This window comes from Bombus vancouverensis, chromosome 11 (assembly GCF_051014615.1).
Source record: "Bombus vancouverensis nearcticus chromosome 11, iyBomVanc1_principal, whole genome shotgun sequence".
Taxonomy (NCBI): Eukaryota; Metazoa; Arthropoda; class Insecta; order Hymenoptera; family Apidae; genus Bombus; species Bombus vancouverensis.
This window is the reverse complement of record NC_134921.1, coordinates 4452798-4478944: the sequence shown is the minus strand read 5'-3', so window position 1 is coordinate 4478944 and position 26147 is coordinate 4452798. Positions and strand designations below refer to the sequence as shown.

Sequence of the window (26147 nt, the reverse complement as noted above, 5' to 3'; positions counted from 1 at the left end):
TATATATGCTCTTGCTATAGTAAGTTAGTAGATATAGAGTATAATATTTGTAGATACAGTGATGCTTAAAACTGTCTTTTAGCTGTTAATCATTGGCGATAAAAGATTGGAGATCTGATTTACAAATCCGGCCACAAATATTAGGACAGCTACTCGTTACAATATCGTAATATTCCACTAAATTTTATTTTATTTGGAATTTTAGATTATAAGGCATATTATGACACGAATAAATTAACAGATTTATAATAAAATAATGAGGAAAAAGAAGAGGGAGAAAGTATGTTAACATCGCGAAACGTTCAAATACTTAAGGCTAGCAGTGTATCTTGAAATGGAGCACCGTTTGATTCTCGCTTACTTTTTCTGAAAATATTCGTAGATTTGCGTCTCGTATGAAACCAAACCAACGATAGGATACTTAACTCAAAGTGCAGCCAAACTCATCGTCATAACCGATCAAAGCACGTTTAAAAAAGCAGTAAAAAAGAATTAGCGAGCAAAAAGCAGCAACGAGCAAGCAAACGGACAATTATTTCCACTCGAACGACAGAAAAGAAACAGAGAACAGGAAAAATCAAACGCCACCCTCGAAGGCCACTGGGGTCGTTATCCAGATACGTTAAGTAGAGATCTGTGGGCGTACACGAGACGGCAGAAAATAACGAGTTGAAAAGTGTAACGGACTGTTTCAAATGTGGTCCCGCGTTATCAGCGCTCCCTTTAGCACCTGAAAATTGCCTCGCGCTTTTTCCACGCGCGACGCACTTAATAAAACATGCTCGCGCTCCTCCCGCTCTTCGGACCTTGCTCATCCTCCGCAGCCCCTTCTCAGTTGCTCTCATACGGCCAAACACACACACGTTGCTCTTCGTGGACTGCACACACGTGCATGTACACATATATACACACGTGTGTACAGTGCACACACGCCTTTAACACAAATCCACGTTTTACACGATAGCATTCTGTTTTCCTTTCCCTTTCCTCTTCTTTTTTCCCTTGGTCACGCTTCAACACCTTTCCACCGGTCCTTCTCTCTCTCTTTCGAGTTTTTGCACCGCATCGGGAACCAGTCTCTTTATCTTCCTTTCTTTCTCTGCTCCCCTCTCGTTGTATGCCTGTGTTTCTCTCTGTCTTTCTTGTTCCTCGTACTTGGGGGTTGCTTTCTTCCTCGTCTATCGTCCCTCATTTCTCTTTCCACTTGCACACAGGCTCGACCAAAACCTCTTTTGCCTCCCTCGGTAGCACGATGCAGAAGTTTCCAACTGCTCCAGCGACAGCCAAATAAATGTCTCTCCTACTCCTTGCCCCGACGCTTCGCTCCTCTCTCGCTACACTCGGCTAATTCGGCACGCGTACACGGTAAAACTTCGTAACCAGCCCCCACTGGGGAATGTTTGGAGATTGGACAATTGGTCCGGATTTTATTTCCGCCTCTCTTTCGTTTCTAGAGAGGGTTGGGGATCGCGCGCTCGTCACACCTACGACGTCCCTTCGGTCTGACTCTTGGCGAAGCTTACGGCCGGCTGGATAATTGAAATTCTTCCCGCGTCAAGTATGTTGTGACGAGAATTTGCGTTACGCTCGCATCGAGTTTATTAGTCGATTTCTTTCTTCATTTCTTCTTCGTTCGACATCTTTTCTATTTCTTGACCGATCGTGTCTTAGTCATAGATCAGATAGTGGCAAAAATTATTTGCGGTGAAAACTTCTGAAATTATTTTAATCGCTCAATTGTTATCTCCTGACAACAAGGGCGCGAGGTCACCAGAGATTAAGCGATAGTAAGTAAGATTGATTCTAGCCTTTTAACTTGAGTTAAACAACAAAAAACTGTTCATTAACCCTAAGAAAATTGTAAATCTCCCATATTGTATTCTTTTATGTTTGATACATTGTTATGTATTACTGTCATGCGGTACAGCTTGTGTATCAAGTCTGGTCCAAAACTGTTATCTAATAAAAAAATATTGTCAAAAATTGTGACAAAGTTTCGTTTTAGATTTTATAATAAAATTCGATCTTGGTTTTAAATCGTAAAGTTAATGTGAACTTCTTAAATTATTTCTTAATTTCTTAATTTCTTGAATTATCTACACTGCATTACATTTCATTATTTCATAAATTATTTACATTACATTAAATTATATCTTTACATAGCATCAAAGAGATGAATCAAGAGAAACTTGCATCTAGAAAGCACTGCTCGTTGTACTTGACTACACATTGTACATCTGGGAAAATATTTGACGTGAATGTACATAATGAATGACTGACTGCTAATTTTGAATATTAGGTATGAGATAAAGCATTTGTATTTCACGTGAGGAAGGAAAGAATGTATAGTAATACAAGGTTTTAACTATGCATGACTGAGCATGTTTCGAGGATATGTCTGCTTAATTTGTCTAAATTCTGTAAAAAAAAAAAGGGGGGAGATTATGTGATTACAAAGAAAATAAATATTGTGTATTAAGCGCGAGCACGACATAGCTGATTGAAACTTACAATATAAGTCACGTTGTATTGTCCCTTTTGTTTCAGTGACTAATATAACTATACTGATCCATTAAGAATTATTTGAATCAATTTATTTATATTATTATTTAGTTCCAAAATTATTTTCTAACCCTACCTGTAAACTACATCAAAATAGCTACATATTAAAAGCAGGCATCTAACAATAGAAAGAGTCAAAAGATAAAGCGTCAAACTTTCTTACATAACTAAGAAGATCCAAGCACTTCTAAAAACCGCCCGATGCAACTCGGAAACTTGATAAACGTCCTCATAAAAGACTACACTTTATCAAAGCCGTCGAGATAAAAACGAAAAAGCGATGCCGTTAATTCCGACAAGAAGACAGCGAACGCCGACGTTCCCATTAGCCGTATCAACTTTATTCAATAAAATCGTTCTCCCTTTCGCTGTCATAGCGGGCGTTGTGCACGCGACAGTCTCCGGTGTTCACGGACGATGGTGTACACGTGTACATAGGACATAGGAAGTGCGGGAAAGGAAAGGGAATACCACGATGCTAGAGCAGAGAGAGCCCGTGGTGTACGTAGCGTTGTTCTCGGCCGATGGGCGTGGACAAACGAGCGGAAAAATGGCGGGGTTTGGAAATGAGATTTGCTGGTAAACCGACAATTTATCGTAGGTATCTGCAAAAGCATCTCTTGACGTTCCTCTGACCAGAGTTATAATTAATACGCTCTCGTCACAGAGCGGCCGACCAATATTCCGTCGCGCCCATACACGTATCGCCACGTACACGTATTTAATACACATTCAAACCTATATACCCGTGTCACGAATGACAGAGAGAGAGAGAGAGTGAGAGAGAGAGAGAGAGAGAGAGAACGGTTGAACCAGCCGTTATACGTCGCGCGCGCTCGCGGCTCGGCCTCGCGCGGACTCGGCGCGTAACTGGTTGTTGATTAAGTTTGAATGACTGATGCCGCAAAAACACATTAAAACTTGAATGAGTACAGATGAAAATTTAGTCGCTAGGAATCAAGAGACCGCAGAGGCAAATGGCCTGGCAGCCGCACATACGCGCGGACTAAACCGCTCTTCTCTGCCCCTCTCTTCGTCTCTGGATCGGACGCGCGTTTCTCTGTCGTGCATCCCGATCATCGGGACACCGTTACAGTCGGGCCGAAATATAACAACGCGAAAAACACTCCACGATTGCTATATCCGCTGGGCCGAGACACTCGCCCTCGGTTGACCACTGTGTAACGGAAACAACTTGCACCGACGATTTTCACCGGTGATTTTCCTCGATCTACTCCGCTCGTGGAGAGATCGTTCATCGTGGGTTTGGTTAAAGTATTTTTCGCGGGTGAAAACTATCGTGAAAATGTACTATAGCGTTTCTTGGAATCTCTCTGGTTGATTGAAACAGGCAATTTGGCATTGGAGAATTTTGAAGTTGAAGAAGTGGAGAAATTTTTGTACGATCTGATGGGCGTCTTTCTTCGTCGTACCTAGATTAGCAGTAGATTTATTCTTTGCAAATTGAACCTCGGCAGATCATTTATTTATTGATGAGATTCTGAAAGAGAGACTCCTTTCTTTCTCTTCTTCTTGCAATACCACAGAAGAGTATTTTCTGTTCTTCAGAAATTAAATTACTCTCAAAGAATAATTGCTTTCTTAAAACAGGCTTATCATTCTATCGACGATCGAGCATGAAAAATCGACTTCTATCCTGAAGAATATATCGCAGGTACTTTGTACTTTCTGTACACTCTCAACTTCGTTTCTTCAAATCGATAAGTTGTAGATTGCAGGATTGACAACCGGCGGAATAAATCAACTCTCCGTCTCTTAAACTAGAATCAAATTTAGAAGTCAATCTTCCCAAAGCTTTCCCAGTACCATACATTTCTCCTGTTCTTACCAATTATTCACTCTGATTCGCCATAAAAATCTTGTAACTCGTGTCCTAATTGGAGAAATCCACGTCAAACTCGTCTCCGTAAACGTATATACCCAGGATCTGGCGTTCTTCATCCAAAGACGTCGCCCCGCCTCCCAATGCGCAGATAACCAACGAAGGCAGAGAAAGTCCAAATCAGGCAGAAACTGCAACTTCGATCCAATCGCGATTCGAACGATCTATCTCGTCGTCGAGGCTCTTCTTCGATTGTCATAAAACAATTGGCCGGGGAGATTATCGCGATCGGTAGCGTCGTAAATACTTCAAAGATCGATCGGAAATCGCAAATCCAGTTTAGCGACCGATCGAGGACGGAATGGGAATGGGCATCCATCAACGTGCGCGCAATAGTAAAATGGCAGAGGGGGGAGGGCTAGCACAAGTGGAGCAGAGAAAAGGCATCGTTGCCCGTAACCAAGCGGGATGATCGTTTCCGTAATAAAAATCGTCAACCAGATCGTAGCTCACGTACAGATACCAGGACCCGATGTACACCACTCCCTCGTCGGCCAATCAGCTCCTCCCGTTCCGCCGTTTAATGTATTCAAATGTAAGCGGTAGCAGTGTTTATGTCTTGACATTGCAAATTGTGCCGGCTAGGCCATAACTTATAGTAATTGCTGCGCACCGAAGTAATTATTTATACACGTGATATAGCGTATAGATGTTCTCCTCTCTCTCTTTCTTCGCGTCCCTGTCTTCGTCTGTCTTCTTCGACGAGATGGTTATTCCTACCACGGGGTATCTGTATCTCTCGGATGCTACGTAATTCTGAAGCGTGAATATCGAGAAGGGGGTCTGCCTCTTGCGGAACCCGCGATATTAATCTCGAGCCGTACGCCCGACGAATCGGCGACTTCGATGCTTCGCGCCACAGACAAGACGGAATCCGCCGCGCAAGGAAAAACTGCTGCTCGCCGTTTCTCGTGTCGATTGGTGTCGTATTTATTCTACTTCGATGTTCGAGTGCAATATAATGGTGCGATTGAAAGAAACAAGAACATGATCGATTGTCTCCCATTTTAGTAAGATTTAGTAGAACGAAAGTGTAAATGAGTATTCAATCACTGTTTTGGCGATTATTCACCGAGTCGAAAATCGAATATCCAAATAATTTAAAAATACTCTGAGAATGTTGGTTCGATAACCGCGGAAACAGTGAGCGAATTATGTTATGCAACGTTCTTGTAAGTGTTTGGTTCGGTTCGAATGACGGAAAGAAACTGGTGATGTGCAATTTCTCGGCTATTTTTTGTAATAAAGATTATTTTCACGTGTATGAAGATAGTTGGATTCATTTTATCTCTATTGATCATATTAGGTTGTCCGAAATGTTTCTTTCGTTTCATAAGGAAGTAATAGACGCACGACGTTTTTTGTTTTATACTAATTTATTGAATTATGCACGAACATAATAATAGAAATAGAACGAAATGGATCATACCTAATTCAATAAAATAATATAAAACAAAAATTGTTGCTCATCTATTATCACCTTATGATACGAAAGAAACTTCTCGGACAACTTAACATATAAACATCTAGTAAAAATTTGGTAGAGGAAAGTAAGTTTTTCGTGAAATATTTGAAACAATATAAGTTTAATTTTGATACATAACGAAAAATGAATTTTCCATACTATCTTGTTTCCGTCTTTATCGAATATCGAAACGTCGTTATGCTCCAAAAATATTTGTTCGATTCTTTAAAAAAAATGCGTTTAGACCAAGCAAACGAATACTTGTTCTCCCATCTCTTTAGTAAAATGAAAATATGAACGAGCATTATTTCGTCGGTTGCCGATCGTTCGCTCGCATTCATCGCGAAGAAACTCTTTCGGCGCAAATAAGTTTACGAACAGATTGCTCGATAATTGTTTATACTAAACGAACGCGAGCAAATGCTCTCGTCCTCGTTTTACATTCTTGCTTGTTTAACAAACAATTCATACGTAAGGTGAAAATTTAATAATTCTTCGTACTTCCGTCACTTTTCTTCGGAATAATAGAAGTTCATATATTATATAGATAAGGATATTCAATCGGTAGGAGTTTTGTTAACTAAAATTTCGTTCCAATAATTGGAGTTTAGATATATGTAGTTCTACCATAGATGGAAATTTCTGTGATCGAGTATCGAGGTTTTGTGAGATGAACAGGAAGATATAGTTGTCATGATAATTTATTTTAGTGTGTTTTAGTGTATTTCGGTATTGGTATTAATCACTATTAGGATGTTTTGTAGAGAAAACGACGAGCTGTTTGACATCTTGAAGGATACTGATATATAAATTTGTGGGAAGAATACGGAAAATGAACGGGAAAACACTAATTTCTAGTTATTAATTGACACGTTTTGGTAAAAGTTACGTATCATGTATTATTATAAATATTTTATGCATGTACATTTCGTTTTTGTTTAATTGAAACACAATTCCAAAAGACGCAAAATATAATAGCTACCTACGTGTATACATATTATCTTCCTCAGACAACAAAAAATATTTTTTCAATGTTATATTTCTTGTCGAATATTTATAAATATTTTCTAAACAAATAAAGGCAGAAATTAAAAAGTAATTATCTTTTTTAGACCTTAACAAACTCGTCTCTGAAAAGACTAAAAAAATACGTAAGTTTATTTTATTGGAGAAATATACACTTTCAGAGTAACGTTCGTTTTCATTTCTTTTTCCGCTTTTGAGCAGACAAAAAATGAGCGATATAGAAAGTATTTTCGGTGACGTAACATGATTTTGTATTTACAATAAATTTAAATATTCTTCTAAGCAATTCGTCCATTTTGAATACTATAAAACGTTAAAAGCAGAATTATTCATGTCACAATGGTTACAATATGTCGCTCTAACAAAACTGTTATAGTAGGCAATATTAAAATATTTCATACTACATGCATGTATTAACTTCGGAGATTTACTTTTAAAGTTATTGCTGCTAGACCTTACTACTCTATCCATTGGCAATAGCAGAGAGAAATATAAGATCACCAATGTAAGATCACTTATCAATTAAGATAAATTTTAATTAACATGGCCGCTATCAACGAGCAAAATTAGAAAGTTGTCTAACTAATAGTCAAGCAATTTTCTAGAAAAACACCGACACGAACGTACAGCTCTTGTTCCGAATACTATCGTGGTGCCATCTCGACCAACGCGAACGAACTCCTAGCCATAAAAAAAATCGCGTGAAATTTTTTCAAAATACATTCACCTTTAGTCCACCGTCATAAACCGTGTAATCGATACATCTCTAGAAATTCTCAGCCAACTTAATTTTACAAAATGAACGAGCTATACGCGTACGTGACGCTTCACCCACGTATCGATAGGTCTAGAGTCTAGAGAAAATTACGGTGTTTCTCCTTCTACTCCCTCTTTAGTCCCATAAATCACGATCGAAATTAAGAATTTCAGCGACTAGAAGGGAAGACGCGCTCGTTCGTCGAGCAAACGCTAAGGGCATTCAACAAATTTCACGGTGTCTGTCGATAAATCAGTTTAAGCATTCAGCCGATGAGAAAGGGGGTGGTTTTGCGGTGTAACAGGTGGTTGAAATTCTCATTCGCCGCGCCTTTTTACTCCTTTATCGGCAAAAAAGGAAAGAATAAGTTCCAGTTTATGAATCGGAGCGCGTTTAACGCTTCTTAAAAGGATAAAGCGGCCCCGACGGCTTTTTCAACAAGGGAAATTGCTCAGCCTTTTACGAGACTACGGGACATATCGATAGAAAGATCAGCTCAGACGATTTTTCTTTCTTTTTCCTTTCTTCTTTTCTTTTTACTCTCCTTTACACTTAATGAAATTTATATATCAAGCAGAGATTCGTTTCTCTGCGACGATTTTTATCGCACTCTTCTTGTGAATCATGGAATACGGGGAACAACGGAAAAAATTCATTTCATTTCTGTTTTCTTTCTATTTTTCCCCCCTTTGTTTTTATCACAAAAACTGGCAATAATTAACTTAATTCGTAACGATAGTATTACATCGACTGAAAAAACACATCACTCTTTTTAAGTTCTTAGATTAAAATACAAATTAAATAAGATCGGCGATTATTTACATAACTATTCACAGTGAAAAATTTATCGTACAATATATAGTATATTAAAGCTTGAAAGTCTTTGTCAGCGAGGATACAAGTTGCATATTCCTATTCTGTGGACGTTACAGCTAATTAATCGTCGTCGTGTCTCTTCTTAAATACTATTTCTTTAAATTACTAAAACTACTTAAGAAAGACTTACATTACTAAGCAGTCGGGATCCTTATTATATAGAATCATGGTAAAACTAGTTTCGATAATATCCTAAAATGTTTGAAAAGTAAACAATTATGTTTCTTCTAAGGCACAATTTTCAATGTAAATGATCATAATGTATTAGCCGAGAATCGTTTTAAACTGAGATCTCAACCTGGCGACATCTCAATTGTGTAATACTTCTTTATAATAGCCAATTATTGTCAATTTTATGTACTTCGGTTTAAAAGGAATTCCTCCACTTCGGTTCAAAAAGAAACAAATTTTTTTAATGGAAGGGAAATTAAAAAAAAAATGAGAAGGCACGTTATATTTAAATCACCAAGGCCTCCACATATCGCCGTTGACGCCAGAAGGACCAGCCACTGCTACAAATTTGATAGGATTAGGATTAGAATTTCTATTAGCCGAGCAAGTCCCTCTACTTGACAAATCCTCCACAGAAACCGGCTGATCTTCCCCGGATTTTAAGGGACCGTTAGAAGAATTCATGGTAGAGCTGATAGGTTCTTGGTACCTGGCCTTCTTATCAGAGATTACTAAAAGACTATCCGAGCTATGTCTCTTGATTACCTCTTTCTTTGCCACCATAGAATCGGTACGATTATACGTTTTGTCTGTAATTACTGAAAGGGGTTGTCTTAAACTGTACGTCGCCAGTCCATTGTCGCTTAACGACTCAGAAGATTCTGCAAATTCTTTTCTGTTTGTATAACTCGTGTTTGACTTAGGTTCCGCAAAAATTGGTACTGGCGACTTGCTATCGCTGGTTGAACTAATCTGTGGCTTTTGAGTCTCTGGCGATGAAGAGAAGCTCTTGGAAGCTGAACTCTGATCGGGAATCTTGAATCGACGTTGCTGCTCATTAGGAGAGTGCGCTTGAGGATAGTGTTCAGATTGTTGACTCTCTTCACCATAGCTCGAGATGGATGTCGATGGACTCAACAGAGGACTCTGTGACCTATGAACAGTTGTGAAGGCGGAGCACTCTCCAATTCTAGGGACAGACTCGGGTGCTGGTGGAAAGAATGGAAAGTTTGCCGAAAACGCAGCCGATTGTGGTACCAAAAGAGCTAGCTCTCCGGTCGGCAGTCTGCTAGGTATCAACTGAACACCGTTTGGTATCTGTATTCTGGCACTTCTATTATTATTCTCGTCGCCATTCTGGAAATCACTCTGGAAACCGACCTTCACCTCCGGATAGAGCCGTTCCGGCATGTAGGGCACGTAGTGGCTGTAGAACGGCGCCATTTGCTGGAGATTGCTAACGCAATTGTTCAAATGTGATACCAGTCGTTGCTTCACAACAGGATCCACGTTCTCGAGGTGACTGACGTACCGCGATACTTCGGTAGCACATTCAGAAAATCCGGAACGGAATTTCGTTAGCACCACCGGATCGGTAGCGACCGCCGTGCTCAATTGCTGACGCTGTACCGCTTGTAAATGCTTCACCGTCATCTCGAGGATATCGGCCTTCTCGAGTTTAGAATGCCTCGTCGGCTGTAAAATGAAAAGAACCGCACATTAATAATTTATTTTTTGAGTTACGAGTATATTTTCATTGATTAATTTCGATTTCATATGCGTACACCGACTTTCTATAAGATTTTTCGTACAATACGACGCGATGCCAGGGTAAAAAACGAATCTCGAATGCAGTCGGTAATGCAGGAACTCAACAAAACACGGTCGAGAGGGGGAGATCTGTTTTATCGACAGGCGGTGGAAGCAAGAAATTAACCGGTATGATGAAAAGGTCGTTTCCAACATGTTCAGAGCATAGCAATCGGAGCCGTAACCCCAGGCTACTCTTCACAAGCGAGCATTAATACCGATCGCTCCATCAAGAAATCTGTGACGCCTCGGTAACGCCCACGTAATTGACTTGATACGACCTGTTACCTTAATAATAGACTACCAACTTCGGTAGCTAGTGTAGAGCAATTTTGTAGTTAGCCTACGGCCACGCGTGTTACATTTTGCGGGAATTTTTTCATTGCGATTCCCTATCGCGTAACTTCTGCATCGCTCTTATCGACTGCATACAAATCGTTTTCTAAACGACCAAATAAAGCGACTTTACGATGAGTGATATTCATATAAATTAGAAACGAGTTCAGGGAAACGTTTTCGAGACACACATTTCCTCTCGAAGGAAAACTGTAGCAAGTAGAAAAAGCTGAATCTTCCGTGGGAACCCGTTAGAAATTCGAAAGCGTCTCGAAAGTTTTTTCTCCACGGAGCACAACACTAGCCCTTTCAATATTTCTCAGATTGCCAGCAAGGCAATCCTACCTTTCAGAGGATCGATCGTTCAATACCGATGCACAACAGCGAAATCCTATTGTGCCCTTCCTGTAGCACGATCCTCGTCCCAGGATCAGCCGAGTGCTCGCATTTTTATGGTAAACTAGCGGTCACCTTTAAAATAGGCGTGGGAGTCGAAGAAGAGATCGCTTACACATTGAGGCTTTTCTCTCTTCTCCCCTCCCCCTCCATTCTCCCTTGAATAAGCTTCCATTCGAATGAGAATAAGTTGACGAACAACAATGAGTCTTGAAACTATATTCGAAACGGCAAATTGCACCATTCAGCCTTTCCATTGCAAACAGAAATTATTATATTTATCCCCCATTAAAAATGTTGTCCTTGGAATATCAAAAATATTAATCGATCTTTACATATCCTTTATGGTACTTGAGTAGGATCTAAAAATTTCAGTCGTTATGTTCACGAACAATCCGTTCGAATGTTTCATTGCTTCAATAATTTCAAGAGCCATCGACACGGGATACAAAAGGATACAATTATAAAACTATTGCAGGATTCAGTTTAATGTAAAATTACAATTGACAAATCTTCTAACTTTTCTAAATCCAAAACTGATATTTTAATATATTTATCGAATGCTGTCAGAAACCATAAAAAGTGATTAAAAATGTTTGACGTCTCCGTAAAATAAAGTTCACGGATGAGGTTCGTGCTACAAGCAAACACCTTTCAAAGGTTGAGAGGAAGAAAATCGATGCGGAAATCGATTTTCCCGTAGGCGAATACGACACCGAAGATCAGAGGAACGAGACACCTGCTAAAAGAGCAACTAAAAGCAAAGGCGTCGAGCATCGCCTCTTTTTTTCCTCATTTTTCTTTTTTACAGCGATCGGTGCCGTCTTCGCGAAGTTGGATCCTTAAAGATGATACGGTCAACAAAGGAAGGCTGCAACCCGAGATGAGATTCTTTTTTCTTCGTAATAATTATTTCGAGGTTCCCACGAACGCGGGGGGCGTTTCGTACGGGCGAACGGGACGGACACTGGAGCGAGCAGGTAGCGGAAGTCATCTGGACGCGGAGGAGAGAACGGTGAGAGCGCTTCGCTCTCTCGTTATGGCTCTGCCTGAGAAATCAATCTCGTTGGATCGAGTTACGCGGTGAGGAGCGTACTTATGTCCTCGGATGTTGAGAGGAAATCTCGCGGTTCCAATCGAACTTTTTATCGAAAATTGATTTTTTTAGATCCCATGATTTTTTATTTGCCATATAACATACAAAACTCAGAAATTAGTTTGGCTTCAAAACTTTTTAATCTATTACGTACTGTACGTAACAAATTCTGAAAACCTTGTTTTCTTGTTAGATTTTTTAATGTTCCAAACAATGTTACTGGAATTTGAAAAAGTTACTTTCTAGCTTTGAAATTTTTTAACCTTGCAACTAAGACAGGTTTCATATTTTTTAACACTCTGAATAATTAGTAACACTCAATGAACATGTTTAATTACAAAACCCACGTTATTTTCCTTCTAAATTTTCTACTGTTCTATTACTAAAATTTGAAGGTTTGTTATCTTTGGAAGCTTGTTAGCCAAGTTTGCTAACCTTAAAATTTCCTATTCTTGTCGAAATTAACTCAGTGTTCCAATGTTTCAACACAATATTTAACAAAGATACTAGTCAATTAGTGAAGTTTCACAGTTATTCGTAACTAACGTAATTAAAATCTGTTTAAGACGGGAATTAAATGGAATGTGGCTGACACCGGTCAGGTACGCAGCCGAATAGATCTGAAGTGCCATTGTAGAGTCTCCAGTGGAGATTACGCGTTGGCAAAGAGGACTTCCACCATCCGTTCCCACGCCGAGGCGTCTAAAACACTAAAACTAAACCCGTCCACCTCTTGCTACCACTAGTTTACCGACCTTAGTCTCGATTCTACGGTCGAAAAACAAATCGTATCGCGCAAGAGGAAGGCGGCGAGGGAAAAACGAGACGGCCTGTTCAAACACTTCTGTGCCAACATCCGCTGCATGACCTCTTCCTATCAGTTTAATTAAAAGATCGACTCTTGACCTTTAGGCTAACAGTACCGAAACAATTTCGACCGACTGATGCTCCGTATATGACTGATGTGGCCGATTATAATTTCGGCCAATTTCAATTGTCACTTGATCATACGTGTGAATTATAATAAGAAGAAAAACTAGAAGAAATTTAAGTTACATTGCGATAAATGATTAAACGAATTAGAATTATTGACAATCATAAGATTGCTAGGATAAAATTGTTATAAGGGATGTACAAATTTGTTTGTTTATATTTTTTGAAATAATTATATAGAAGAATATACCTCACTGATTTCAATGATTTGAAATCCCGATGTGATCGGAAGCATGATTCTGAACAACTTTTCCTACACATATAATCTTCGCTCGATTTTAGCTTCTGAGATATGTTCATAAAAATACTTTTGCTACTTTTTATCTTACAATTAGGTTTAGAGTCAGGTTTAGATTAGATTTATGTATGGACATGATGGTACTATATCTGTATTTGTGGCTCTCGCATAGCTAAACTAAGTTGAGTTCCATTCTTATCTCTCTATGTTTACAAATTGAAACGTAAGACGTATGAACACATCACAGCACGAATACGCCTATAAAATCATCATATCCGTACATAAAGCTAGCTCAACTTAACCTACGCCAAGAAAAAGAGGTAACAAAAGTATTTTTATGAATATCTCGGAAATTAAGCCGATGATTATATGTATAGGAAAAAGTTGTTTAGAATGTTAACCTCAACAAAATATTCGAAATTCATCAAAATCGGCGAGGTGTACTCTCTCTTCTTTATACGTAATTACCGTGCTTGATAGTGACTTAATACAGGTAATGCTATTGAGTTATTTAACTTCAACGTTTGGATCTTATAAATGATTCTACTAACTATCCTTAGACACTTTCGTGATTCATAAAGGTATTATAAATATTTTATCATAGAAAATGTATTCTGAATATCGTTATTTATTTTACTATTGTTTGAAATATTATTCAGTGGCCTAAATCTTCCTTCAGTTTCCATGAATGATCCTATGGAACTGACACTGATTACATACATACAAAATGATTGATTTAGAAATGTAAACAACCACATTCATCTTCCTAAAACATATTATCTAAAATCTAACCAACATTCCAAAGATATTTCTCAATTGAACATTGTCAATGTGTCACGCTACAATGGAACATATCGAAAAAAAGACCAAACACTAGAAAAAATAGCAAAATAAAAAACCGAATACGTTATCCAAAAGAATAAAAAGGAACTACAAATACATATTGATTGTCTAGCCTATGAATATCAACGATTCTAAATATCATCGAAAGATCTCTCATCAGGATTCATCAACGCGCGCAAAATCCCATCAGTCTAAGTGGCAACGAGAAAAAAAATCTACGTTCGGTGTCGGTCGACAAGAGAGGCTGCGCATATTTTCGTGTTATCTCCCGTAAACTCGTATCACGTCGCTAGATAAGTCGTGTACCGGTCACGTTTTCCATGGCACGTTTCGGGCGCCGGCGACAACGTGGATTCCACGAGCGCTAGCTTCAAATCACGCGTATAGGCGCACACTCTCTTATCGTTTCGCGCGACCATTGCTGATGTCTGTTGTTCGTTCCTCGTCAAGAAATTTCGCCTCTCGGGTTTAGTTCGATTAAGCGATTAAAACACTTTGTCTGCTCGCGTGACATGTAACTGGTACGACTTTTCGATCGATCGCGCGAAAATCACTATTATCAAACAGACCGATAAATGGCGCTCGACGTATGGAAAATAATGCTACTCACGTCTTTTTTCATCGCCTCGAGTATCAAGCTCTTCAGCTCATCCAGACACTGATTTATCCGAGCACGCCTCCGCTTCTCCATGATGGGCTTATTGCTCTACAGTTCGAGAATCATTCCAGTTATGAAACGTTCGGTGATCGTTGTAATTTTGATAGTTGCGGTTTTGGTAATTGATTTGTGAACGAGTCACGTGAGAATTCGTGTTTCTTTAATTGAAATTGTATTTTATGATATTTAAATATTTAAATTAATTTGGAATCCAACGAAAAGATTTAGAATTATACAGGTAAATAAGTACGAGCGTGTAATTTTAGAAAGTTCTTGATTCCTTAAATTTTAAATCATTTTTCTTTTTTAATATATAGCACGTGGTTTCTTAAAGAAAATATAGGCATATGACTTGTTTTATTAATATTAATATTAACTATTGTTTGAACAAAGTAGCCAAAACATATCTAATATCTTTTAAGTTATAATAAATGAGAAAAACATTAAATTAACCTCCATAAATATTGTTTGCCACTCAAAATATTGAAAAATAATGATTTCATAACGGAAATACGAATAAGAAAACTTTAATAAGACCTCCAACGAAATCCCCCATTACTCTATTCTTTGCCCACAATTCCGCAACAACCAAAATAATGGAGATTCAAGCTAATTTTTACCCTTCTTAATTCCGCCTTGGTCATCCCTGGTTGCGTGTGCGATTCAGGTTCCTCCTCGCTGCCTGACATTTTGTAATTATAATAATCCACCATTTATGCACTACAGTAAAAATCACTATAACAAACCACACAAAACTCCACGTCTGAAAACGTCTTCCAATTCGTCTTTTTAACGATCCAAGATCACATCCACGTAAATGTAACTAAACTATATTTTCAAAGTACTAAGAACGAATAGTATTCACAATATTTCTTCATAGTTCTTCGTGTGTACATCCCGATGGTGAAACTCCAAATGACGAACTGTCCTAAAGAAGGGGATGATCGTCAACAATACTGACGACGTCCTTCTTGGGGTATAGAGGGTAACTGTTTGACGTTTTGGATTCCGAAGACCGCATGCCGATGCACTCACCGTGTCTAGAGTGGGGTGAAGTGCGTTCTGGAGTGGGGTTCCGGGATAGCATTGGAGAGGGGAGGTCTGCGGACCTACTGAGACTTGTTGATGTGTGGGAATTCACGCCGTCCCCTAGGACGCAACGATTTCGTCTCCTTCGAAATTTGAGTCTCTCTCCTATCGCGCTCCTTTCGTCCTCTTACATCCACCTCTTTTCTTTCACATGACAGTTTCTAAAAATTGGGAGAATGATCAGTATTATATATTGTAAAGCTCATATTTAATTTACCTGCCAGTTGTAATACTGAGTTGTTTGTAAAGTTGCCAGGTAAATTTATATAAAGAATCTAATATAAAGTATTTTTTTTCATGATTCAACTGGAAAACCATTCATATTGCAATGGTTTTTAGCGTCACGGCTATCGTATAAGGTAAAAGTTTGATAATATATTTTGGTTATAGTAACGATAAAACATATCGATAAAGATTTCCTGTTACTGATAAAATATATACTACATCAAAATTTCCAAACTATTATTCTTATCTTCGTTGCTAGAACCTTTCTTCTTCCTGTTTTAGGATTTCTCTAAAATCGTAATTACAGAAGACTAATTTACAACTACCCACAAATTTCAATGTCATCATTTCTCATTTAAGTCACGACGCTTTATCAAGGAAATTCAAAATCTTTGGTCGAAATCCCACCGATGTGGTTTTTGCGCGCAGTTCCGGTAATCGTGCACGATATCGTGTTTTCCCATGGGGTTGCGTGCGCGACGCGCGCGTTTCTCCACAGGGTCATTGCGTAAAAGAAAGAGTTCATTGATGAAACTGGCGGGCAAAGGCATTCGCGGTGCATGGCCCGACGAGTAAACACTGTTTAACGTTTCAGAAGAATTCTCACACAGGGCCCTCATCCTCCCGTATGCATCGTTGGCAGCGTATCGCGCTGCGCACGCCAGCGTAGCTTATGACACACGTATACACACGTCCGGCACACGGTACCTCTTCCCTTCTCTGTTCAAACGTTTCTTTGTCACACGCATGCTATTAACATGGCACAGAGTTAGGGTCGATCCATGATCTCTAATCGACTGGCCTCTTGCAAATGCTTCGTGACGACCTTACTTTTCTTTTCTTCATATTTTAGAGCCTCGCTTATCTTTTTTTCCTTTCTGATTTAGAAATTTGGGACAACTAATATTTCAGTTTGTTTGACAGGCAGTATACTTGTTTTATTACCAAAGAAATTGAAACAAGAATTTTGGAGAATTTTTCGGATATTTTATTGAAGTATTCTATGAAATACGGTACTTTTGTAGAGTTGTTAACGTAATTTAGAATAGAGAGTATCTTCGTTTCAGTATTAGCAATTATTAGACTGTGAATGCAGGATGACTGTACTTGTGGGAAACTTGAAAGCGCAAAAGTTATATAAAATATTGAAAGTATATTAACATTTAAATAGTAAAACAATTCTCCATTTAAATCCCACTTCTTAGTTTTTACTAAATACGTATTCCTAGAAATATGAATTTCCATAGATATCCACAGCCGAGTATGCTACAATAATCCACATTAGTGTTATATTTATTATATTACAGGATGGACTATTTTTACTCAGGGTTGACTGAGAAGAATCTCAACCTAACACGAGTAAAGCTATAAAAAAAAAAAAAGAAAAGTCCTACGACAATCGTAAATGCATGTAGATGCGAGACAATAAACGCTTTCGTTTCGCTGGCAAAATCAGTTACGGCCCGTTTCAAGAGGCAATGGCCACCGTAATAAACAGATAAACCTTTACGACCCACGATTATTGTACCGTAAGCAAACTTTTACTTTAAAAGTTCGGGACTGGCCATTGCCAGTCTACCGACTTTACACTACTTGAACGTCCTTTCGACTGCTGATTTATTTCGTTTATTCTCGTCAGGTAACCCATAACGATTTTAGAATAGATACGGAAGTATATTCATCAGATACACAATTTATATCTCAGCTTAAAAAGCACTTCACATGTTATATATTTTAATTTATTAATAATTCTTTGTAAGCAAACTGAGTTTGGTGATCTAAGAGAAATTTAATTCTTTAGTTACTTTCCTCCCTACTTTTATTTTTGTCAAGGAAAGTTTCAAATATTCGATTGGACGAAATATAACAAAATATAAATATTTATTTTCCTCGGATCATTCTGAAATGTAAAATAGTAAAAGATATACGCAAGGCTAGTTGACGAAAATTAATAGTAGAGCTGAGACAAATTTTCTCAGGACTCTCTGAAATCTAAAGAATATAAGTCTATGAAGTATAAAAAAATATATTTGTCTATTATCGATTATTATATCTAGAGATTCTAATAGGTATCTATTATCAAGCATCTGTGTTTTATTTCACGCGTGAAACAAGCATTTTGCCCACGAAATAATTCAGTTTATTCGAAATGAAATTCTCTCACGGTCGAACGTTTCCACCGAACCCGCATCAAAATTTTCCCGGACACTGATCATCGGCAATGGCGAGCACACAAATTTCAGACACACGAACCAACGCGATATTTGTCGAAGAATTAAATTTGCATGCTCAATATGCTTTTCATTATTCGATATTCGGCTGAATTTCACAGAACGTGGCTGTGTTTACCGAGATCCTACATTGTTGAATCAATGTTCGAACATTTATCTTGAAATTTCATTCACGTTTATCTTCCAAACGAACTACCCTGTCAGGACACATGACTTACAATCCACATTATCTCTTCGCATCAATAAAATTTTTATTTATTAATTGCTTAGATATCCGTCGTCGTTTGGATTTATTATCGTTCGTCATTATTGCTTTCCGAATCAATTATCGAGTTCATATATCATAATTTCCAGACGTGACCGCGATAAGCAAGCTACGGTTCAAACAATTTTCAATTGCGTCATTGCGTCACAATATGTGTGTGCGTGTGCGACGCGATAGTTTCGCGATAATAAATCGGTTCTCGAAACCAGCTGTGCCCCAACTCCACGAACTTCCGTATTAACATTGCTCCACCGTATTATACACGTGCGTGCAAAGCAGATGCACGAACAGCTAGCCAATCTGAAACCTCTTACGCACGATTCCAGATCGAAAAATCAAGATCCAACCCCGATGAGATCATGGAGCGAATAAAAGCTGACGTTTCTTTGCAAATAAACGGGGTGGCCTGCCTTGTTTCTCAGTCTGTCGGTCATCGACTCGCTTTCAAATTTTTGCAGATCGGCGATAAAATATTCAAGGGGCAATGTATGAAACCTTGAAGGTTTGTAAATTTCGTGAGGCAATTATTGTTTTATAGTGCTTGATTGTGATAGTGGAGATTGCTTTGAAATTTTGCTAGACTCTAGACGAAAGTTGAATGTATTTTTCTTTTTTCTGTTTGCAGTTGAGTCACGTACAACTATGCTGTAGAATTCTGCATTGAACGGAAATTAATCAGATTTTGATCGAGTCTTTTGAAGAATAAAATATAATTTTAATTTATAGCTTCCTGTGCTAAAATTGTTTCTCTATGATCTTGTGGCATACGAACTGTCAATTTCAAATTCTTCTATTATGTTTGCATCTCACATACAACATTCCACATTTGAATGAAATCATTTGTAAATGAATTGTTTAGAAACTATTAAGTGAAGCAATAAGTTCGTTCGCTTCTCATTAATGTACGGTGGATATATATTTGCAAGAACGTTACAAGAATTGCTTAAAAACTGTAAAGATATTTCAATTTAATAGAAAAAGGGGATAAATAAATTACTCCTTGGTTAAATGGATTTTACGTGGATTAATTGCTCAATTTAATATAATATAGCTAACTTTACACATTGAAAGATAGAAAGAATGATGAAATTGCAGATACTTTAAAAAATTTATCTTGAAATTGTAATTCTTTTACGTCATCTGCTTTAGTAAATAATCTTGTGAAAGTTAACCAGTCGTCTTTTTGAAGTTAAATGTTAACTAAAAGATGAAGGTGATTAGTTTAGTTGGAGAATTTTTAACGAGCAGGAAAAGGGTAAGCACTTTAAAACTAAGTATTCTACGATTTTATTTCGGGTACCAACCATCAGTAAATAAGTGTATAATGCGTTACGCTAAACTACAGCTTTGTCCCTGAGCTGGTATATTATTGCGTAGCCATGAAGGACTCCCTGAGTTACAAGAACGCCGTAGTAAAGACCCCTCCTTAATTCTGCATCTGCAAACTCTGGACTCAGAAGTTTCGACGAGGGTAGACTGGCTTTTACAATAAAACAGGCCGCGGCCTTGAATTTCTTTTTTTTTAATTTTATTGTCTCTCTTGTCACGACCGATGATCACAATTTACCGTTAACGTTCCTTATAGCACTTCTTACTAAGTGTTTTATTACCAGATCGGTTATCGAGGAAATACTAAAACGTTTACATCAAAGTATATTATTGTGACAAATGACGATATGTTCTATTGTAAATCGTACTTGAGAGATGTTATTTTACGTGTTAATTATCGCACACAAAGATTAAACAACGTTGCTGCGTAAGAAGACGAAAGAAGATAGAGTGATCAATAATTTGTGTTTTGGAATCGTTCCTTTGTATTTCAAGATGTTATGTAGGTACACAACAATCAGATCTGATTTGAATCAACATATCAGATTTGTAACGGCACATGAGCTACAGGACAATTTGAATCATGTTGTTGTTTTGCCTCGGAGTATCAACATCGTTAGGACAATTTATTATTACATAATGTAATGATAAATAAACTCCGAGCAGAACAATGTCGCCGTTACGTGCAACACGATCGTAAGGCGACCAATTCTTCAGTCTCAGTTTCGAGCGATTTTATTAGCGATCAATACACAGTCTTTAGCGAATCAGTTTGTACCGAGCGTCTTAGTATTTAACATTCTCTGTATTTATTAATTATTTTTAAATGTATTTGACGATTTCAATACCAAGTAATCTCGTCATTTAAACCACATGATCAACTAATCTCTACAGATTTAAATATACAAACCTTAAGAAGATTACTTATAACGATTTTGAAAGATTTCCCTTAAACTTTACAGGTTAATTTCCTGCAGATACAAAATAGTACAAATTACAAATAGAAGAATCAGTCTCAAACTTTCTTACAAATCTAATTTTCGAAATGAAGCTTTATATAACGGAACAAAAATTATTACAAATCTCGAACTTAAACAAATTTACATTCAGAATTACGACATATATGTATTTTCATCCTTAAGAATTTTCTTCTTCTTCTCCATTATTCCAACTACAGAAACCAGTATGAGCTATGTATGTCCCAAGTATGTACTCAATATACCGAAATGGTGACAATCACAAGCCATGCTACAACAATTTTCAGAACTTGAAACAGTCTGACGAAAAAAGTTCTCATGAAGCATAAAATATATTTTCATTCCCATGATCCACAGTTTCCCATAAATATTCGGAGCTAGCTGTCATAACGGAAGGCGTTCGGTCAGATGTCGCGACCTCCTCATTAACCCCAACAGGCGGCTTAAAAGAGAGAAAGAGAGGCAAGAGGCTGGAGTGGTACGCTTGACCACAAAACCTCTTGAGGAAGATCAAGAAGGCGAAGCCACGGTCTAAATTTGGAACGCCCACCCTCTGCTACGAGAATCGATCTTGAGATACACCTGCAGCGAAAGGTCCGACAGGAAGGAAGCACAACGCCGTCCCCTAGAATCTTGAAAATCTTTGCTTCCGCTGGCCGAGCGTGGGCTTCCTAGTTTCACAGGGATCCATTTAATCGATTTCTTTCTTCGAGCCGGTTCCCTCGACCGTCTTAAAATTAATTTACTTTCACACGATTAATCCCGACTGTATTACGATCGTCTTACGGGTTGTCGGGATCCATGTAAGTACACGCGAATCGATCGAGCTGAGTATAAAGAGTGTGAACGAAGACTGAGTGAAACCGAGAGTCGCCAAAAAAGGCCGTTTTTTGTACGGAAGATATAAGGTTTCGTGGTGTGTGAAAGGATGTTAAGCTGAGAATATTGCACGTAAAAAATACTGAACGATATAGAAACCATTGATAAAATTGCTTTAATTTGTTTTATGTACATACGCATTATGCATTACGAATAAAAAGATAGAGGGTTTCAATACAATAGAATTAATTTGTCTTCGATATCTTCCCCACTACTATACTTACAGAAAAATTATTTATACCACATAATGTCCCCCTGTATATCATACAACTTTTGTACTAACACTTTTTCGATAGTTTCAATACCTCGCGAGATTTTCACCGTCTCCATTTAAATCTAACACCTCGTATATGATACTATTCCTTAAATATCTTAAATTGCTGTAATTTCGCAAATTTCTAAGTTTTAATGTATGAGAAACTGTGAATGATTATCTTTTTGATATCTTTTGCATGTGAAAATTATATAGTAATCTTTTGAAATCGTAAAAAGATTCTACAGAGAATATAAATAATTGGTAAATTGTATTAGATTTTTCATATTAGTATTAATAAAGGAGTAACGTTCTTTCTATCAATATACGACTTTACTCTGATATTTTTAGAATGATTCATCTTTCAAAAATTAAACAAAGAAATATTAATGATTGATAAATTGTGTCACATATTTTTTACGTGTATCGCAACACTTCATTCTACAAAAAACTCGGATACAATTTTAATTGTGTCAGAAAGGCAGTGTGTTAGTAGCGCATCTCTATATAGAAGCAGTGTAAGATCCGTTTGAAAAAATGCGTGTGTGGGGTCGTTTTTAGCCGACATCTGGATTACCGTCGCAGGGAAATGCTTAGATTGTGAAATATAGGAAAATATAACTCGTTTCCGTGGGAGTTCAATGAAAAAATGTCTCGTTTGCGCGACAGACGGTGCCATTTATTACCATGGGGTATTTGTTTCAACGGGTGGGGTGAAATGCCCATGAATTCTGTTGTAGTAAAAAAAATCAACCGTCTGCTTGTTTTACATATGCTTTCAGGCTTGCCATACACTAAAATTACTTCGGGATATTTTTTCTCACATTTCGACGATCAAAGATTTCTTTCACACATTTCATTCAAACAAGGTGATAGAAATTTAATTTTTAATAGTTAAGAAGCATTGTGAATATTGAATTTCTCGAAGGCTTATGTTTATGGTGTCATCTTACTCATTGCATGGAGAATTGAAGATCTATCGTATAACGCTTCTAAAAATCTTGATCGTAGATCGAAAGAACCTTATTCAACTAAATCAGGTCAGTGTGCCGTGCCGCTGGGAATTGGGTCGTGTGCTGGACACACGCAAGGAAAACGATTACAATAGCGAATTCAGTCAGGTAATGTTGGAGGTAGCTATCTTCGGAAGTACTGGAACCGTTCTTGTATCGAAACAAATCCCGCTCAATAGCCACACGCGTGACAAATTTCACAATTGATTTTAAAGAAGTTTTTCAATTCTCGTTACCCGCTTTTGTACTATATTTTATAACTTTTAACAAAGTAAAATCAAACCAACTCTTTCAGACACATTTATCAAGATCTAGTTATTCAATATATACATAGTAAAAACAACTACATAGATTGCGAATGTTTCTACAAATTAACATTTCTATGAATATAAATGAAAAAATAGAAGCTAATTAGAGGTTTGGATTACCTTCTGAATTTTCTAAGGAGTATTTTACATTAAATATTGTTTATATTCTTGTATACAGTGGCTATAAAAGGTATTAGCACAAATTCTTTTTCATAATATCAAATTTTTTTAGATATATGATAAAAATAATGCGAAATTCAAGATATTTCAATTTAATGAATTATAATGCAAGTTTTACAATAGATACTATAACATGGCAATATTTTTCGTTTATTCTAATTCGTTTATTCTAATTTCGTTTATTACGTGCATATTGTGCAATTTTGCATTTTAAAATTCCTACAAATACACAAAAATTCATAGTGCTAAAATGCTCATCACTAAATGAATTTTCACCTCTCGATAATGTCCATATCACCCACCCAAAAGTTCATTGATAAAATCCAAAGTAATTGAGCATCCAGTTGCATCGCGTTCCCAACAAATCACCTAGGAAATGTCGTGCATCCGAAACCTCTGCTCCCTTGGTCCACCTCTCGCAGTTACGTCTACCCCTTTGCATCTCTGTGCACACCTAGTCACCCCGTATTCTTAGTATACTCCCTCCTTTTCCGGAGAATGCTTAGCTCGGTTGGCTCGTAGAAGTTCGTAGCTGGCTCCTCGACGTGGCGTAAGGAATCACCTGGCTTGGGTTCCCACGTTTCTGCGATTCGCGTTTCGCTTCACCCTTTTCGCCTTATATTCCGTCGTTCGCTTCTGGTCCTCGGCCGTGCCGGGGGATATTCCGAGCGCTCGTAATGCCGCACACGATGGAAAAGGGGGATTCCACCTGGTGGGGGAAGGAACGGCGAAAAGAAAAAGAGAAAGGAGAAATGAAAAAGAGAGAAGCATAGTGGCGAGAGCGGGAAAGAAGGAAGGTGGAAAAAAAGAAAACGAGACCGTGCCTCGTGCATCCATTATGGGGCCCTGACCGCTACGAAAGTGCGCGTGGCTGACACACGAGGGACCTGCGATAGGGAGCCAGCATTTTATTGGCGAAGGAAAAAGAAAACGGTGCTAAGTCGGGATCGCTTCGTCAAACAGGCAGGTATGTATTTGCATAGAAAGGCAGAAATTTCATTATGACCTCCCTAAGACGTAGCATTAACTGTTTCCCTTCGAGGATCGTGGGAGGTTGTCAAGACCCTTGTGGGAATCCTTTATAAACTTTATACCATTCAGGATACCTACCTGGTGAGCGAGTGACGCTTGCAGTAAGTTCGTTTCTCGATTTATGATTTTATGACATGTACTTCGGGAAGCGCTCCAGAGTGCAACTTTGCCTTAACGATGGATCTGTGAGGGAAAAGTGGGTCATGTGGAAGTTTGCAAAATTAATTAACACATTGTCTGTCAAGGGAATTTTATATATATTTTGTATATATAAATATTTTATATATTTAAATATATATAAAATATTATGTATAAAAACAATATATATAAAAATAAAAAATATATATATTTTTTATTATATATATACATATATTGTTCTGTCCGCAATATATTGAAATACCATTTAATTTTTGCAAAATATTATATATATTATATTGTTGTAGACTGTATTTATATATTACATTGTATTTGTAACAATGCTACTGTCTAAGCTATTCATATTATTGAAAATTTGTTGGTCCATGAAATTTATCACATTTTAATAATTCTAAAAAATTGAGTAAAACCGTTCCATGGTAGGTGACTATCGTGGCAGGCGACATATTAAAAATATGTAGCTACGAGTAGATGTTAGTAATGTAGAAAATCTATGTAGGAATATACAGATATAAAATTTGTTGCAAAACAGCATTGCGTGAATGAAAGACAAATAATGATCCTAGAAAGCACTTAATCGAAGTGATAGCTAATAATACGGTGAAAAACGATCCTATATGCCGTGGAAATAATATTCAAAATATAATAAAGTAAGAAGCCACCTACATAAATTTTAAAGTGAAGTTAGAAGAATATCCACAAATCATCCGAGAAATATTTCTCCTTAATAAATTATTGGTCTTCGTATTGTTCCATGATGAAGTTGAGATTAAGAATTCTTGAGACTGTTATGAGTATAGTAATTCAATCTTTTCAACACATCCGGCACAACTAGGACCACAGGGTCCAAACATGCGAGGTGAACGGTATTAAGAATCTGTTCACGAGTCCGTTAAAATCATTCGGCGGCCGATCTTTAGGAAATACGATCTGTTTAGTCTTTGCTGCTTGAAAATGAACCCCTGTCGTTCTTTCGTGGGACCAGGAGCAGAAAACTGTCTGTTCCAACTGCATGAACGATAATCCGCAGTGGGGATTGTTTTCGTATTGTTCTTGTAATTGCCTCCGCTTCCAAGAATGCTACGATTTGCTAACGAGGGTTAAGTCATCCCTTTCTTAACTGAGAATCTCAACCGGAAGTAAAGTTATGTTTCTGCTAGTGAACATGATCTTGTAATACAAGCTGTCTCTTCTTAGTTTAGTAACAGATGAAGATCACACGTGATAAATATGATGAGTGCATTTTTGTGAATTCTATGAATTTTAGTAAAAGGCAATAGTTTATTATAATATGGTTGGA

At 37.6% G+C, this 26147-nt stretch overlaps 1 protein-coding gene across 1 annotated transcript; it reads right to left on the bottom strand.

Moving 5' to 3' along the window:
• Nucleotides 1-7136: 7136 nt before the first annotated feature.
• dpn (bHLH protein deadpan) lies at nucleotides 7137-15901 on the bottom strand. The gene is made up of 3 exons (XM_033342238.2): nucleotides 15531-15901; nucleotides 14863-14958; nucleotides 7137-10236 (listed from the first exon to the last, which is right to left on the bottom strand). Exons 1-3 carry the CDS (start codon nucleotides 15621-15623, stop codon nucleotides 9052-9054), a joined length of 1374 nt encoding a protein of 457 aa, XP_033198129.2. The 5' UTR covers nucleotides 15624-15901; the 3' UTR covers nucleotides 7137-9051.
• Between the last annotated feature and the right edge of the window lie 10246 nt (nucleotides 15902-26147).